The 18,846-nt window shown below is 42.0% G+C and overlaps 1 protein-coding gene across 1 annotated transcript; it reads right to left on the bottom strand.

Moving 5' to 3' along the window:
* Positions 1–814: 814 nt before the first annotated feature.
* On the bottom strand, positions 815–12,718 carry MED6 (mediator complex subunit 6). The gene is made up of 8 exons (XM_082485204.1): positions 12,674–12,718; positions 8,730–8,889; positions 7,610–7,701; positions 4,255–4,337; positions 3,449–3,557; positions 2,757–2,872; positions 1,957–1,984; positions 815–1,358 (listed from the first exon to the last, which is right to left on the bottom strand). Exons 1-8 carry the CDS (start codon positions 12,693–12,695, stop codon positions 1,228–1,230), a joined length of 741 nt encoding a protein of 246 aa, XP_082341330.1. The 5' UTR covers positions 12,696–12,718; the 3' UTR covers positions 815–1,227.
* Positions 12,719–18,846: the final 6,128 nt, after the last annotated feature.

Below are 18,846 nucleotides of genomic sequence, written 5' to 3'. Positions count from 1 at the left end.
CTCTTATAACCTCAAAATAAATTTCACACAGATATCTAAGCATGTCTTAGTCTTCCTTCCTATCTACATTTTGTCTGTTATGCACAGACCATTTCCTTGCTTACTACAGTTTACTACAAGAAAGCAGGTAACAGTTGTGAAAAGAAGGCAAGCTCTTTCAAGGACTGCTCCATTACTTCAGTTAAAAAAACAAACCCAAATAGTCATTTATTTGCAATGGATGACTTCTAATTTTACTGAAAAAAAAATAAAATGGTTTGTGTGAGTAGCATGCTTAAATAGCATAGTGCATAGCTGTCAGTGACGCTTCTCTTCCACAGCCCTACCTCCTCAGTTCTAAAAGGCAGATGACTAATCAAGGTGATCAGAGGCAGCGAGAAAGTGCTAAAAGCACAGAGGAAGAGATGTAATTGATACATTTGAGTTACAGCAAAAAAAAAAGGAGAAATATAAACAGCTTCACTGAGTGTGCAACAGCAAGACATTTTAGCCTGTTTTATGTCATCATAAGTCTCACTCACAGAACACTAGCATTTATAATAAAAGACCAGCTTAACCGTTAAGTTAAATGTTCTTGGACACTCCTTTTGAGACTCAGAGCAGTTTGACACCTAATTGCATGGATTTATGGATTTGAGCCTCCAGTTACCAAATCTTTTATCTGTATCCCAAGTATACTAAAGGCACAGCAATTTATAGCAGGCAGCCTAAATCCTTGAGATGAACTTTTCTTCCTCAAAATAGCACACAATATATTCTGATATCCAAGCAAAAAAAAAAAAAGCTGCCAACACATATGGCATATTTGCTACTAACAAAGTAAGCATTTAAGAAAGGTATTCCAGCAGCCAGGAATTTTATTTACCAAGGATTCAGGGTTGGGGTTTTTTTTATACATATAAAAGTTTTTCTTTTTACATAGGAAACCAAGACACAAGGGATGCAAGAGTTTGTAAAGATTTCAGGAGGCTGCAAAATATGTCCATATAAAAACCATTCCCAGAAGCCAACAGTCAAAATAAGATGAAGACTGAAAACACCATTTTTGAGGCAGCTCGCATCCTGACGTTAACATCTGCATGACAGGTTTCTACAGAAAAGCTGTTACAGGGACTTCAGTCCCTGAATTGTCAGTCTCAGTTGAAGAACTTAAATATAGAAAAAGGGGAGTGAGAATCTCCTGTTTTCCACGTACTGACTAATCCAGATGTGTAAATACTTCTGCCTTCACTGGAGTCTCATCCGTTTTTCAGGCGGTCCTTTAGCGCCAGCACTCTGCTGAGCATTCTTTGCAGTCTCTTTTTCCTCTGGCTTGACAGCTTCAGGGACTGGTTCTGGCTCCTTCTTAATTTGATCCACTTTAAAAGTAACAGCAAAAGAAAATTAAACCTCCAGTTTGTATTCCTAAAATACTGTTCAGAGTACTTAGAAAATATTGTTGATGTCAAAGGGGCAAAATTAATTTCAAAGGTAGAAGAATAACCAAGGGCTAAATTCATACCTATACTGGTAAAAAAGTGGCATAGATTGAAGAAATACAGTTGATGCCCTTCCTGTTTTGAGGTTGCTTACAATCAACTCAAAGCCTTTACATGCTTCCCTGAGCTTGTAGCACCATGGAAAAAAAAATATCACTGGACTGACTAAACTGTTCCCTCATTCACCCTTTTACCCTACTCCTGCTTTCAAAGACCATTTCCTGTATTTGGACTTCCAGGCAATACAGTTTTACAGACAGAAAGGGCAAGGGGACAATACACGGTTTTTCAATTTCAGTCTGGCTGTCACAGAGAACTCTTACCTAATACTTTGCTTTTACCTACCACTTTGCACAATTAGGCAATGCCAGAGTTCCTAACCACCTCAGTAGCAGCAGCAAGAAGCTTACATAGCAACTGGAAGACACTGCTATATAGAGCCTATTTTTTAAGTCTTGTGAGAATATTAGAGTTTTACCTGGGACAGGCTTTTCTCCAGGCTTTTGCTGTAGAAGAAAAAAAAAAAAACAACAAAACAACACATCAGTGGAACCAAAGTCATAATTCTTAACCCTTCCTACTATTCACTTAGGAATATAAACCAAGCAATGCACCCTTATACGTAAGAGTTGAGAGTAGAAGGAATCACTAAATACACTTCAAACAAAATCCAATTAGTGTTTTATAACATCCAGTTTTTACTCTGACAACTGAAAAGCACTAAAGCAAAAAATACAGAGTTAGCCAGTCTTTCCCACATCTGAGTAAATAGTTTTGTGAGATGCTGTAAACATAATTTCCTTTTCTCCCAAGCAGAAGACCTGGTGGAACAAATGGCTACTAGAAACGATTAGAGGTAATCACAACAACTTCACAGAATGCCAAGAATTTCCACGTGAATTAATGAGCCTCCAGAACAATGGAGTAACTAAAACAAAACAGCTGTAGTGGCTTGATTGAGGTCACAAAGCAGGAAACTGGAAGCAGCAGCAAAATCTGATAACTGACAAGAACAGACCCTCTGTGATTAGATAAGGAATTTGCATAATAAAATTCACCCTCATAGTTTTACCAAGGTCTTAATGACTCCTGCAATTACAAAGAGGAATCCTACGCTCCAATCAGAGCCTTCCATTTCAAATTTATTATCTAATCCATGTTACCTTTGCAAAAAGCACACAAAATTCCCATTTGGTTTCAGCTGTTCAAGTACTTATGACTGCTTTAGGTTCTAAGTAAGTAAGTTACAGTAATACTATGGCTTATTAAGTGTCATACCTGAACAAATCGGGGTGGAAACTTTTGTCTTAGGTCTAAAAGCAAAGCATCTACCCGTTGCCTTTGGAAAATAGAACTTGGTTCTTCTTTCTTCTTGGCTTTTGGTTTAGCTTTCTCTGCAAGTCACAGAAATGTAAGAGACAGCCGTATTAAAAGTTCTATTCTCTTAGAAACTCTTTGTTGTACGATAAGCTGGTATTCGTTTCTTCTCTAAGCTTCACCTACATTTTCCCTTTGACATCAGTTTGTTGGAGGTTTTTTGTTTTTGCTTTGTTTGTTTGTTGGGGTTTGGTGGTGGTGTTTTTTGGGGTTTGTTTGTTTTTGGTTTTTTTTTGTTTGGTTTTTTTTTTTTTTTTTTTTTTTTTTTTGTGGAAGACAGATTAAGGACAATTCTTCCCGCCTGAAAAACTGGTGTGGCTTCTGAAAACGTATTTTGGTCTCCAGCAGGTTGAAGAGTTGCCCGCTTCATTGACACATGGCTCACCATTTTCATCTCCCATCCATGCCTTGATGTTCATCCCCACCAGCACAGAAGAGCAAGATTCCTTCCACCTGACAGGGAGCACTAACTTACCCTTCAGACAGACGAGATGCTTAACTTCATCTCTACACCGTAACTGTGCATTGCCTCAAGCTTTTCCCTACATTATCTTCCCTCTCTCAAAGTATGCAGGAGCAACTAGGAATCATACCTCGTTCTTCTTGATCTTTGAAATGCCACCAGTAGCCCTTGGACGGGTGATAGCGACAGTAGGACATAGCTTCTTCAAAAGCAGACTGAATTCCATGCACTGCAGTGAGCTTTCAGAACAAGAACATAAGGCAGTGTTCAGAAATTAAGGAGAAAGTACAGTATAAATTTTTGAAAGCAGGTATTTTAAAATTAGTATTCTATATTCATTTTTGTTCTGGGAAGGGAACTTGGGACATCTAGTTTTGGACCAAGAACCTTATCTCTTTAACAGGCTCTTACAAAACCCTTTCTTAAGCGCTTTCCTAAACTGACAGAGAAAAATTTACAAAAGCAGTAGTTTACAACAGAAGAAATCAAAACAAACCTGAGTATCCAATTTAAAAAGTGTCAGACCAACATAAAAACATAAGCCTCCTTTAAAAAGAAATATCACATTACATTAACATTCCAAAGCAAGCTTCACTGAATATGTATTTAATTACTATTTCATATGGATACGTCATGTAATTTTTCTTTTGATTATTTGAACCTCATGCTGTTCAGCTAACTACGTAGCTTCAGTTAGTCTGATCCTTCATCCTTAAACAATGGATCCTACATTTTGGACCATATTGCACTCTCCCAGGACCTTTCATTTCCATGGAGGATGCACACCACATTAACCAGTGGGGTTTATTTTCAGTTACTGTATACTACACAAAATCTTTACTCAAAACAGTGAATGAGGGATTTAAGCAGCCTAGGAAACAACCAAAAGTAAAAACAGATACAAACTGGTATACATTAAATGCACAGAACACTTACAACTCTGGAGTTAATGACAGATCCTAAGTCAGGTGCCTGATAAATCACTCCAGCAATAATATAGTAGTCGGCCAATGGAATAACTGTGGGGAGGGGGGGAGGAAAAAAAAAAAAAAAAAGCAGGCTCAATTTAAAACTCTGGCTGAAGACTGTGTATTTGTCCCTGAATTTCAATAGTAACAGCAGAAATTACAATATTAATCTCATCACCTAATTTCCTCTTTTTAACTTTTCCTTCAAGGTACTTTATTTGCACCTTAGCCATAGACTGATAAGGGGAAAAAGGAACAAGGTCTGCTTTACAGAGAGAAAAGCATCAGCTTTAAGTACTGTCCTACTGCAAACAAATAGTTGACCTTACAAGAGTTGGGGGTTTCAGAGCTACACAACAGGAGTCAAATGAACTGCACTGGAAGTAGTTCCACTTGCCTTTGCTAACAGTAGAAACCCATAACAATGTAAGATCTCATACTCCTGGCCAAGCTTTCTCCAACTTGTACGGTCCTCTCAGCTACATTTCTCAGGCCAAATGGCAGCTAACCACACACAAAGCATGCCTTTCTAAATTAATAACATTCTGCCAAAAAAAAAAAAAAAAAGAGACTACCTTCCAAAGGCATTTGCTAAGTCAGATTTGGAACCTCTACTGCCAGATCAAAATTCTTGTTCCTCTGCACTGCAGCTCTCACGAACATCACAATTGCTTCTGTAATACTCTTCCAAATATTCTTCAATTGAGAAACGATAGCAATGCTGTCAGCTTCACATTCCTAACAGTCTTACCTGAGCACACATTTGCTCCAGTTCCTCCATCTGTATTAACACATTCTGTCTGAACCTTTTTACTGACAGGACCCAATTCACACACTACTTGCAATTTATGGAGCTCGGACACCTGCCTAAATTAACATACCAAGATAGCTGGGTTTATATTACAGCTAGGACCCACTTCTCAAAAGAAAGAGGATTCTCAACATTTCCTTAGAAGTGGAGCAAGACACAGAACAGCAGCTTTACTGTCTCACCCCTCTGTACCAGAGCAGCCTTTCTAGACAGGTAACTCTCCCTGTCGTGGTTTAGGCCAAAATCTGCTACTGGGGACTTGAGGGACCCCAGATGGGACCGACAGATGCTCACCTCTACCACTCTTCAAAGAGAGAGGCAGAGGAGGAAAAAGACTTATGAGTTTAGAAGGAACTAAACTAATGAAATATTAATAATAAAATAAAAAGAAATAATGAAAAAATATACAAAACCATATCAAACTCCTGAGATAACAGTCATGTCACTGGCTGGCACTGGGGCAGTCCCAGACTGGACTCAGTGACGGATGGGAATTGGATTCCGGATCTGGATTCAGGATTGGGATCACAGGCAGACAAACAGAGTCCTCCTCAGACATTGGCCATTGAAGGAAGAGAGCTGACCCTTTGATCCCTCAGCTTTTATACTGAGCATGAGGCAGATGGGATGGAATACCCTGTTGGTCAGTTTTGGGTCACCTGTCCTGTCTGCTCCTCCCTGCAGGTGGGACCCCTCTACACTTCTCCGCTTCCGACCCTCCAATGGGGTAAACAAAGTTGGTTGGCCTTGGCTATTATAGCAATAAGTATAAGCAGAGCCTCTCTGCATCCCATGCCTGGGCATCAGCTATAAACAATTGGTCTTATCACTCAGAGAATGAACATTGTCTGCACAATAGGCAGTTAATTTCAGTAGTTAAAGAGGCCTAGCTAAGAAGCAAAGTTACTGAACAAAACTGGTTCTGTTTTACCTCAAACCAGGACACTCCCTAACCAATGTAAACATTTTTCCAAAATAATTTCAAATAGGCAAAAACTTGGCTTACAGAATTTAAAATTTAAAACACACACGGAAGTCGTAAGACAGGCCTGCAGCAGCTCTACCTGAATACTCAACACTACTCGTGAACTCATTAAATTTTCCATCCCCATTCTCGTGTCTCAAATACACTAATATTTGTACCATGATAAAATGAAACACATGGGTAACATTTGAGCTAGGATACTATGCAACTCAATCAAGGTACCTAACACAAATTGTACAGTCACAATGGGAAAACACGTTACCAAACAAGTCCCAGTTCAGTTCCACAAACATACATTTGCAAGTATGAACACACATATTGTAGAAACCTCAACTCTACTCTTGATCTAAAAAGTGTCAAAACATACTCACCTTTTGAAAACTAGATTCAAAACCTTTATTAAAGAAACAACTTAAAAAAATCTATTAAAGAAGGAATCATGCATGTTCTTTTCAGTACAGAACTGCAATATAAAGAGACCATTACCTGATATAAGCAAATAAGAAGCATTGCTAGAAAAGGCAAAGTTCTGTACAAGACCAAAATGCATACGCAGAGCCTAAGTCACTAAAAAAGTTAATAATTACCATTAACCCTGCCTTTCTTTTCTGTAAAGCTTACTCTGAAGTAACCTAAATTATTTTACATATACATGCAGTAAACACGTTCCAATAACTACTGAAATGTGGTTACTTTTTAAATTAATCACACACGCACAAACAAATTTAAGGTTAAAAAGGAATAATGAAGACAATTGCATTCAAATGGGGGTAAAAAAAAAAGCTAAGGTATTTAATTTAAAACTTGGAAAGGTCATCAGTGACACTGTAAGGAGTAGTGCTATTGTCACAAGATTCCCTCACGATTCCAAAATAGTCAGTTCTCAGAGGAATAACCAAAACAACAATCATTTGCCATATCTCAGTCATTTTTCACATGGGTCATCATCTTCTACCAACGAGATCCTACTCAGCAGTACAACCAATCCCCACTTGAAGGTGGAAATAGTGCAGGATAAGAGAGTGACATGACACAAACAGAAGCATGAACTATCCTTCTCCCTAACCAATGGAAATCATGGTTCTCCAAAATAAATAAATAATTCACATACTAGCCACTTCAGATTATTAGGTCTAATTAAACTAAGCCCATCAGCTCCAAGCAAGGATATCGTTAGCCTTATATTCAAATAATTAAAATGAAAACTCTTGCACAGCCTAACGATAAATACGACATGGCATGAATGCTATTATCAATTTCCCATGGCAAAATATACCACAGGGCAGCACTTTCTCATTGCACTCTTCACATTTCACCACAAGATGGCAATCCCTGCTATTAGCACAATAGATGTCACTCTGCTAGACAAAATATCTCCACTCCACCACAAAGCCTCATACCCTTTTATTTAGATTTAAGATAAAGGCAGAGAAGGGGAACCAGAAGTGCTTAAACACAAATTATGAGCAGATAAAAGTGACTAACTGATCAGCCTCTGCAACAGTGACAAGAACTGAGTGACCTTACCTTGTGTTGGAGATTGCCTTTGCTGCTTTCGGATAATGAAGAGAATGGGCTCCTGAGCGTGAAGAAGGATGTACTCCACTCCAACCATCTGGCTGAAAAAGAAGCAACCAGAATTAGTATCTTCCTCAAAGTGAAATCCGTAGGATGTGAAGAGCTAGAAAAGGGCCTGGCAGTGAAGGGATGAAGTTCTGATGCTTTGGAAGCTCTTCAATGTAACATGCAGTAAATAAAGGCACAGAATTTCCTGAGGTAGCTATCAAAACCTAGCTGCACATACAAACAAGAGTTACAACAACCTGACACAACATCTAAGTAGAACATGTCAGCAAACAAATAAATAACAAGAAAGATAACAATCTATCATCACAGATGTGTCACAAACACAGAAACAAAGGACCAGTGTATGACGTGACCATCTGTGTGTCTGATGTGAAAGCCTCTCTGCCAGCACATCTGAGCACAAGTGACTTTACCAATGAACTTTAAGCTCAGCTTGCACGCTCCCTATCATATTGTGGAGTCTTTAAATAGTTCTCAAACATCTCACTTGTGCTCAGTGTAGCAGATGGGGAATTGCAAAGAAAGTTAACTTGCGCATGCTTGCAATCTCATTACCCAACCATCTGTGTTCAGTTTATTTACAACACTCACTACTTTTATTATCCATACTAAAAAGTCAGCTCCTTGGAGGAATTATGTACTAATTATGGCACATAGCCAGCGGGATATGGAAACATGAACTATTTATGAACTCAGAGTATCCCCTAACATAAACCCTATTCATCACAGACAAACATTTAACTACATTACCATTACTTGGGTCCTGTTGAGCTGCGAGGATGACAGAAGACAGCTTTTCTAATTCATAGGAATATCTAAAAGGTGATTTACTGGAATCTCAGAACATACACAGAATCCTTCATGCTTAACACCTCCTTGAAATGGCATAAAAGTAAGTAGAAGATATCCAAACACACACACAAAAAAACCTGGGCTCCCAGTGGGACTAAAAAGCACAGAACAGAAGGAGGTTTCCAGCATGCTTCCATTCAACCATCAAAGCCTCTGGATGGAGGGACAAAGGACACTGCACAGGAAGCAGTTCCAAATTACAACTTACTTCAAATGATCCAAGGTCATGCGCTGCATTTTGACAACTTCATTGTTACACGTTCGGTCATAGAATGGGTTACTTCGCTCTGAGAAATAGTCCAACACACTCCCATTGTTTAATATTGGAATCCAGGAGCTGTCAACCCAGGAAATTCCCAAGAGATTATCTGGGAAGAGAAATTGACACTGAGTACCAAAGCAGCCAGAAACACTACAAATACCTCCAGGAGTAAATTACCACCAGTTAATGATTATAGCAGGGAAAGGAGGTGGAACATAGCCTCACACAAACCAATTCTAATTAAAAATGTGTTTCATAGAGTTCAAATAATATTGATATCCTTTAACCTTCTGCAGTTCTGTTGTAGGTACACAATAGAAATATAGCCCTTTTTTATTATCGCACTTTTCTTTCCTTGGCCAGTAGCTGTTGGTATATCTTTGAAGAATGCGAGCTGGGTCTGTGTGCACGCGTGTGTGCTGTGTTGGTGGGAGTTAATTAGCTCTGATAGCATATATGGTATCATAGTACATCTACTCAGTAGTATTATATATACAGTATATTTTATGAACCACAGCATTAGCTGAGTAGAAAGACAATCCAAAGCATGGCTCCTTCTGAAAGTTAGGTCTCGGGTAAGTAAACAGAATTTACTAAACTAAGTTAGAATTAGGGGGGGAAGAATGATACACCCCACACTAAATTTGAGCCTGATGATATTTAAAACAGTTTATTTCTTACAAAAATAGTTTCCAAGCTTTAACTATGATGCTGAAAAATAGGTAAAACACTACGAAGATCTATTAACTAAATCAAGAGTTTTCTTTTGCTAAATAAGTAAACTACTGAGTGAAACAAAACAGTAGCACTGGTAACATTTCTAAGATGTTCTGTTATTAAAATACTTAACAGTATCAGCTGCTGTGATATCATAGTGATATGTTTCAAAGATTGTAATTTTTTATGTGTGTGAAATCTACAATAAACAACAACAAAAAACACAAAATGGCAGAAACAACGATGCTATTTTTGGACAGTAATCTTCAGCAAGAGACTATTCCTGACTCTACAATTAATCTGACAAATTGCCTGCAGCAAGTTATTTATTCCACAACTTGGTAGATATTACAGAAATCTAACTACAGAGTATTAACAATTATATAAAAAAGCGAGTTTTTTAAATGAAACATATTCTATAACCTGCAAATCGTTATATGCCAGTTAAGTTCCTACAGATTTGGGGACATTTGAAATAAAAATCCCTGGATTTTATGATCACACTGCAACAAAATGATGTTCCTCAAGCAGGCTAAAGAAACCAGAGTCAAGAATTGGTTCCACAGTCAACAAATCTACTAACATTGAAGATGCATGAGTCACCTTGAAAAGCATCCTGAAATCCATCCATTTTAAATTGTAGCAACAGCAGCAAATAGAATTTCCAAGACACAAGAAAGCAGGAAATAAAAGCATGCACATGCATTGTTTAGAATCAAAAACCAAAAGTGACAGGAAGTCATTGAAGAATGAAGAACTGGAATTCCCTTCTCGCAAGAACCATTCCCTTACATTCATGCAATATATACATACCCAGAACTGCCACTCATCATACCACTGTGAATATCTTACTTCTGCAAGAACTCTGCATGCTCAAGGATGACTGGATCAGTTCCAAAACTGTCAGCTCATATAGTATTAGCAGCTTCTCTGAGGAACAGCTAATAAAGTAACACTAGCTGCCTAGCAAACCAGGAAAAATGCAGCATAAATAGTCACATGTAAATCATTTTGCCTCATTCATCTCAGAATTTCCAGCCTAACTCCTTCATGGAACCAGGCGGGGATGGAGGGGAGGGGGAATTCTAGAGGTATTAATATTATTTCACATACACTATTCTCTCTCCTCACTATAAAAAAAATTTCCGAAACACAGCTCTAAGATCCATTATTATGCGCTTAAGTTGTGGTAGCACCGATTACCCTAAATGCCTTTCAAAACCAAAACACAAGCTTTCCTTCCCACCAAAACCTTAAGTGCTTGCATTCTTGCCATAATAGATTCTCATATTACATTTCAAATACAAACTTTTCTTGCTTGTATGATTAACAATAACTACATTTCTCAAGAAGAATGTTAGGCAAGCTTCACATATATGTATCTATAGCTATAATGCTGTATATAGACTGATAAATGTATCATAAAACGGACTGTAAAGTCGGGCTGTAAAGGTCAGTTACCCATAGCTGCTTAGTGCCAGTGTTTATAATTGCCTTTATAACTAGTGAGATTATTCTCTTAAACAATTTTTTGAAAAAGGGGGAGGATGAACAAACCCAACCGTGAACCTGACATGCCTGTTATTCCCACTAAGAAAGGAGTACTTCTGTTTATTTTGGGTATGAGAAAGAAAGGATAGTGTTCCTGCTTCCCTGTTCCTTTCAAAAACAGAGCATCTTGTTCAAAGCGTTTTTTGTGGAATTTGCATCACAGATGCAAATGTAAAGTGCTTGTGACAATACTGCCAGTCTGCTATGAATGTTAAGACAACTCAGGAGACAAGCCAGCAAACCACAGCAAAAAATAAGGAGAGCAATTCACACAACACTCTGTACCTGGCCTTGCCAGCTGGACAGCCCAACACTAGGCTTTGATAAACCGAGAGGAACAGTAAAATAGTTTGATAGCTTAAAAATAGAAGTATGCTTCAAACTCAGCTTAGTATATTGACCCATAGGACTCCTGCTGTTAATTGTCCACATAGCTCCCTGCTGCAATCTGGAACAAGGCAGTCAGAAAAGCAAACAGGACTGCAGACATCATTACATAAGAATTTGAAGAAAAAAGGAGAAAATCTCTGTGGCATTATCAAAATTAATCCCTCATGAGTCTTCCCTAAGAACCTGCTCTTGGTCATTCTCTGAGACTCCACCGCACAGGCTTTCAGCATGATTCCATTCAGACACAGAGAAAAATAATTTGCTTTCTCATGCCATCTCAAGCCCCTCTTCCTCTCTCAAAGATCAAACTCTACACAGTAATTTAACCGTTACTTCGTTTATAATGTAAACCTTCTTTAATACTTCAAGTGTCACCCCTTCTTCCTCAAAACATTCTCTCTTTATATTCCTGTCCTTGAATTCTCACTCAAGCCTTTCTTGTTCTCAGTTACTCCAGTTTTCTTTCTGGCTTTTCTAACACCTGGCCTGCTTTGTCACACCCACCCAAAGCATTGCTGAGATTATCAGCCTAACTCACTGCTTTGGTCTCATGCAAGTCCCACACGTGCCAGTGCTTCCCATGTTCCTCCACAGTTCAGAGTTAAAATTCTCTTTAAGCTGGCTCTTTAATCTCTTTAACATAAGCTCTTCCCTTATGTTACCATCTCACCCCAGGACCTCCTTACTCCACCTGAAAAGGCAGAAGCGTACCAGCAGGGAGGCTTATTTTTACCAGGTGGCCCTGAACACACTATCCTGGCCCACCTTCACGTCTAAGAAAACTGCTTTTTGGACAGGTTTTCCTCCCAGTTCCTTCTCATGACATAGATGCGTTAGCAACGCTACTAAACTCTCTTGTGCAGAGTTTTCAAAGACATACAAACAAACTCAGTAGCTCCGTTCCCCCTGCAGACCACTAATAAAGGAAGCAGCTCTGTCACCCTCCCACTTTTGGCCACATCTCACCGCCCAGTAACCTGGACGCTCCTCGGAGCGAACGCTATTAGCACCGCCAATCTCCAGCCAGCCAGCCAGGCCGGTGGCTATCACACCAACCTCCTCCTTCAGCCGCGGCCGCCCCGGGGCGGCCAGGCCCGCCATGCTACTCCTCACGGAGGAAGCTCACCCCTCGGCGCTCCGCGCCCCTCCCCAGCTCCACAGGGAGTCGCCCCCCCCCGCCAGGGCCCGGAGCCGCGGGGAGCCCCGAGAGCCCGCACACGGCCCGGCCCTACCTCGGATATCCACAGCCGCCATGGCCGGGCCGCGTCGCGCACTTCCGCCCGACGCCCTGAGAGGGAGGGGCAGCAAGAACCGGAAGTGGGGTAGAGCGGCGCCGGCAAACAAGACGGGAGACGAGAGCGGCGCCACGCCCGGGGGGCGGGAGGAGGGGTGGGACGGGGTTGGGGGGCGTGGCCTCCGGAGGCGGGGCGGGGCCAGCCGGGGCGAAGGCGGTCCTTGGTCAGGCCTGCCATGCGGTGGGATGGGGTGGGGTGGGATGGGATGGGTTGGAATGGACTGGGATGACGTGGGATGGAGTGGGATGGGATGTGATGAGACACGATGCAATGGGATGGGATGGGATTGGGTGCGATGGGATGGAGTGGGATGCGATGGAATGGACTAGGGTGGGATGGGATGAGATGAGATGAGACAAGATGACATGGAGTGAGATGGGATGGGGTGGGATGGGATGGGATGGGATTGGGCAGGATGGGATGTGATGTGATGGGGTGGGATGGGATGGGATGGAGTGGGATGGGATGCAATGGGGTGGGATGGGATGGGATGGGATGGGATGGGATGGGGTGGGATGGGATGGAATGGGGTGGGATGGGATTGGGCGGGATGGGAGGAGAGGAGAGGAGATGGAGTGGGATGGAATGGAATGGAGTGGGATGGAGTGGGATGGAATGGAATGGAATGGAATGGAATGGGGTGGGGTGGGGTGGGATGGGATTGGGCAGGGTGGGGTAGGATGGGATGGGATGGAGTGAGATAACATCCCTTATCGCAGCATGCAGCCCCTGGTCAGGAAAACACAAGCATGAAGCAAAGGGTTGTGCTGCCCCAGCCTCCCACCACAGCAGCAAGGTGACCCGCTCTTCACCCATGAGTGAAGCATAACCAGAACGGTGGCATTAATGATGAAAAGTAAATGCATTTTTAATGCTAATTCTGAGCTGTTGGTTCAAAAACAGAGATACAGGCATTTTACAATTGTTTTCACCTTGTCTTGGCCCTCTGGTAGTTGTCAGACCCTTTCAAAGTGAAAGGTATGTGGGCTGCAAGTTCCTGCTGAGCATCACACCCATCCTGGTCAAGTTGGCTGGGGTAGCCCTGATTTAGATTATGTGTGGGAATAATATGGGATATATGAGATTACACCATCAGAACACTGCATGGTTCCTGTCCTGAGGTTTGGTCCTCAGCATTTTGACTCTTAAGTGGTATCACCGGTAATTTATAGGATGAAGAACAACATTCAGTGGGTGCAAAAACCATACATACACTGAAGATTTACAAGCATTTTGTCTAGACTGACAACCACAATTCACCAATCTGCTGTACAGAGGGCCCAATACCCCCGTGTCCTGCTGGCATGGCTCCACACACCCGTCTCGCCCGAGCCTTTCCAGAGGGCTGCCGAGGTCAGCTGCTCCCTCACTGGGAGCAGCAGGGGCTGTGGAGTGAGCCTGGAGGTTATCACCCTGCTGATGGCACATCAGGGTGGTAATTGGTGATGGAACTTCTTCCCCTTCTGCTAGAGAGACACATACAGTGTGTACAAAGTACAGGAAAGGGACATAATTATTGTACAAGAGCAATCATAAAGTTAGGACAAATCAGAGCTGACGCTGCTTATTTGCTCTTCATTCCACCCTCTTGTACTGATGCATTAGGAGACAGACTTCAATTGCAAAACCACATACTCGCCAAACAGCTTGGTATCATCGGCAAACTTGCTGAGGGTGCACTGAACCCCACTGTCCATGTCGCCGACAAAGATGTTGAACAGTCCAGGTCCCAGTACCGACCCCTGAGGAACGCCACTCATCACTGCTCTCCACTTGGACATCGAGCTGTTGACTGCAACTCTTTGAGTGCGACCGTCCAGCCAGTTCTTTATCCACCGAGTGGTCCATTTGTCGAATCCATGTCTCTTCAATTTAGAGACCAGGATATCGCGTGGGACAGTGTCAAACGCTTTGCACAAGTCCAGGTAGATGACATCAGTTGCTCTTCCCTTGTCCACTGCCACTGTAACCCCTTCGTAGAAGGCCACCAAATTTGTCAGGCATGACTTGCCCTTGGTGAAGCCATGCTGGCTGTCACCAATCACCTCCTTGTTTTCTATGTGCCTCAGCAGAGTTTCCAGGAGGATCCGCTCCATGATCTTGCCAAGCACAGAGGTGAGACTGACTGGTCTGTAGTTCCCTGGGTCTTCCTTATTTCCCTTTTTGAAAATAGGGGTTATATTTCCCCTTTTCCAGTCGTCAGGAACCTCTCCAGACTGCCACGACTTCTCAAATGTGATGGCTAGTGTCTTAGCGACCTCATCTGCCAGTTCCCTCAGGACTTGCGGATGTATCTCATCAGGTCCCATGGACTTGTGCACCTTCAGATTCCTCAGGTGGTCTCGCACTTGATCTTCACCTACAGTGGTTGGTTCTCCATTTTCCCAATCCTCGCCTTTGCATTCTGTGTCATGGGCAGTGTGGCTGCAGTCCTTGCCAGCGAGGACTGAGGCAAAAAAGAAAACAGTATTGAACAGGTGAGCACCATCCATCCTTAATGCTGAATACAGAAGGAAGCTATGAAAACATGGCACTTGATAGTCTTTAATGGCACAACTACATTAAAAATCAAAGCTGACTTTAATTTCTCGATTTTTTTCATTTCTGAGTGCTTGTCTTTGCTACTGAGCTAATATTCTGTATAACATCCTTTTCCATCAGGTAATTCACATGTGCGCACACTGCAGATTCCCATTCATTAGTTAACTGCTACTTATTAGCAGTTTCCACCTTTGCCAAACACATCTCTCTGGCGTTACCCGCAGCAGAGTGTTTCCAAATAGTATTATGATAGGATGCCATTCGAAACCCAATATTTAAATATCCCTGTCATGAACCCCTGGAGAGCAGAAATGCCAAAAGGCGTAAGAGCCGCCCTTTTGGAGCATCTCTGATGGCCTGTCACGTTCTATATTTGTGCAAACCATTTCTCTTCAGTAGCAAATGGGAACTCAACCTCCATTTAAATTATTCATGTTGTCCATCTTTCCTGCTGACTCTGCACCTCTCCTCAGCAAGTATGTCTTCAGTTGAGCGAGGGGCTGAAAAGCAAAGACTCCTGGATGGGAAATAATGGGGTTTGATGGCTTACAATAAATCTTCAATTACATGGTGAGACTAGCCGAAGCACTGCTGGAAAGAATTGTTCATCTGGTAACATTTTCACCTTCTACTGCCGCATAAAAGTCTAGGGCTTTTTCACTCAGCTTCCTGTAAAGAGAGAGTCCTAATGAGTACTCCGGTTCTGTCCTTGTTAGCAGGAGGTGTGGATTACAGGTGGAGAGCTAATGAAAGCTATGAGGTAAAACGAGGAATTTATGCACACTGCTTTTAATGTCAAAGTAAGGTACCTTAAGCAATGAATATTTAGACATATTCATTCCATTTGTGTGCTTTAAAAATGCATAAAATACTTGGATAAAAACTGGCACCTTTTCGTGCGCCGGTGTTTGGACGTCATTTAGTGTCACCCTCCCACCCCCCCCGTGGAATTATTTTTATGTCTTTCTCTGATCAGAGCTCATAAGGAATCTCATCCTACTATGCCACCCTCTGCTCCGCACTACACATGCATATACCAAAAGAGACTGCCCCTAATTTACGATGTTCGTTATCTCCAGTGGATGCAGGATTGGTAGTGCTGAGCACTCCAATCACAATTTGGGTACAGTGGGGACATTAGCTCTTTATAGTCTCAAATAAACACAGCTAAATTGAGAGGACTACGTCTACAAACGGAAGGAAAATCGTCTCTGTGCACATCTCTAACAGTCCACGCAGATGGAACAAATAAGCTAGCTACGTGCCATCAGGTGAAAAGTATTGTGTGTGTATCCTTATCATTACACTCTGGGCAGCTTTGAAAACATGTTAGAGGCTGCTGGAGAAGGATATCATCACAGAGCCTTGGATTCTGCCCACCTGCATTTGAACTCGCCGTTTAATAATAACAAGCTCCAAGCCCCCTTCAGTGTTCTGGGCAAATCAAGTTCTGCAGTGAATCGCAAGGGAAATTTAAATTCCTATGCTAATGCAAAATTTCTGGGCTTGAATTACTTATGAAATGAGCCATTTGGTACTGGTTTTATAGTAAGCAGGAATGGGAAAATGTTCCTTTAAATGCTTATCTTCTCATTTGGGGGAAAGACATAAAAAACCGAACAAACTAGTGACAGAAAATCCATGGGCAATGCAAGGAAAACGCTGAAATCGCAAAATTTTAAAGGGGGGAAAGGGAAGGTTTGAGTGGGCTACTATGAGTTCATCCCTCTTATTTTGTTTTAACGTTTTTGCTGGTGAATTTTCCTTCTTTCCACCCTGGAAACAATGACAATGTTACCAGTATCTTCAGATGGCACTACACATGCAATCATTTACAGAATAGCTTCCAGTAGGCCTCAAAAGCCATCGTTCAATAGTGCTTTAGAAACCCATAGCACAGCCAAATTGCAAAATTCTGGTTTTTAAATCCTTAATCAGGCACTTTTGCTGACTTCAAAGTCTGTTAATTTCTCCTTTCGTTCAATGCATCTGCCTGTACTTTTCCTTTTCCTGAGATGCTGTTTTCTGCACGGTTTTTATAAATACCGCTAATCACATCCATTGACTATAGAAAAAAATAGCCAGGCTTGTGTGCTCTTTTTTTTATTTATTTTTTTTTTCTCCTGGAAAAATGCCATGGGGAAGATCTAACTAAAGCGGCTGCAACGCTGGCTGCAGCTGGTGCCCTCTTCAAAACTGGGTCCCCCTTTGTTGCTCTCAGCTCTGGGCTGCAAAGAGCAGAGAAGCGGGGGGACAGTGAGAAGGGTGATGCCCCTGGCATCCTCAGAGTATTTTAACACACCTCTCAGTGCCTTATTACAGTCACCTGTTTGAAGGGATGGAGAAAAAAAAATAAAAAAGAAGATAAAACCTTGCTAACAGTCTAAAAGGTTCCTGAAAACAATTAATCTCCCAATAAACCCCAAAAGGCTATCTGTCAAGAAGTTAATAAAGACGAAATGTCAGGATACCACATGGCTGCTACCAACTGCAGGCAGGAGAGGAAATGAGCTCCCAAGCAAAGAAGCACCAGCTATGTCACCTCGCGCATGAGCATGTATTGAAGCCACAGAGAAGCTCAGGGTGCTGGGTTTTGTCTTTCTGCAGACATCTCTGACCTGGGCATCTCTGCTGCTGCGTGGGCATTACCAACGCAGAAGCCCCCTGACAGAGAAGGATGCAACAAGTCCAACCTGCAGGTGTTGGATCACCCAGAGGGGACTGGCGGGAGAAGCAGAAGCTGCCCCGTGTCCCAAGAGGGGTCAGTCTCCTTTTGTTTTCTAGACTGGGAGTCAACTGGTGTTTTATTTCCACCCAGTTTCCAACGGGCAGGTCAGGGCCCTGGAGCAGAGCCCTGGCCTCGCTCGCTGCCATCGCGCTGGCAGTGAGTGACCGCTGACAGCCAAGGCTTGCCCGGGAGAGGGAAGGGAAGAAAAGCAAAGCAATCGCTTTCCCATGCATCTTCTGTACGACACACGCCTAACAATCTAATGATCCCAGTCTCCGGACTGCACCACAGACTTAGCGTTTGCAGTATACCTCTCAGTGAGCCTCCAATGCCATCATTTTACTGTGCATTATAAACCCCAATATGGCCAAATTGCAAAGTCCTTGATTTTTATGCCTTCAGTCAGGCACTTGGCTGATCTAAAAGAAGGTTTTAATAAAATACGGGTGTCTCTGTTCTGATGAATGAAATCAGGATTTGCTTTCCTGATTTGCTGTCTTTTCTATTAAAAACCAGGGCTTTGGTTTGGCAGTGAGCCCACTGCTACCCAGTGGGAGGATGCGAAACGTGGAGGGACTGACCAGATCAGGAAGTGAAAAGAAATGCTTAATATCAGTGTTTCGAGATTGGAGAGACCTGCAAAATCCAACAAGCAGCATCAGTGGCAGCACATAAATGAAACCTCCAATAATCTTTCTGCTTGAACAAGCCCAGGCCTTATAATGCTTAAAATAAAGGGTTTAATTTCATTTCAGTGAAGAATTTTCATCTCCGTTCTGTCCATTTAAGCATATACTTTTTTTTCTGCACCTTCTGTCTACCTAAAACAGATTTCCTCACC

This window comes from Vanellus vanellus, assembly GCF_965231255.1.
Source record: "Vanellus vanellus genome assembly, chromosome: 6".
Classification (NCBI taxonomy): Eukaryota; Metazoa; Chordata; class Aves; order Charadriiformes; family Charadriidae; genus Vanellus; species Vanellus vanellus.
This window is presented reverse-complemented; position numbering and strand designations above follow the sequence as displayed.

Excerpts from the sequence above, each read along its gene's own strand:
- MED6 (XM_082485204.1), bottom strand. The coding sequence starts at position 12,695 with ATGGCGGCTGTGGATATCCGAG. Across the intron at positions 8,890-12,673 it reads GGCGGCTGTGGATATCCGAG|ATAATCTCTTGGGAATTTCC; the intron begins GTAGGGCCGGGC and ends TTCTCTTCCCAG. Across the intron at positions 7,702-8,729 it reads ATGACCTTGGATCATTTGAA|CCAGATGGTTGGAGTGGAGT; the intron begins GTAAGTTGTAAT and ends CTTCTTTTTCAG.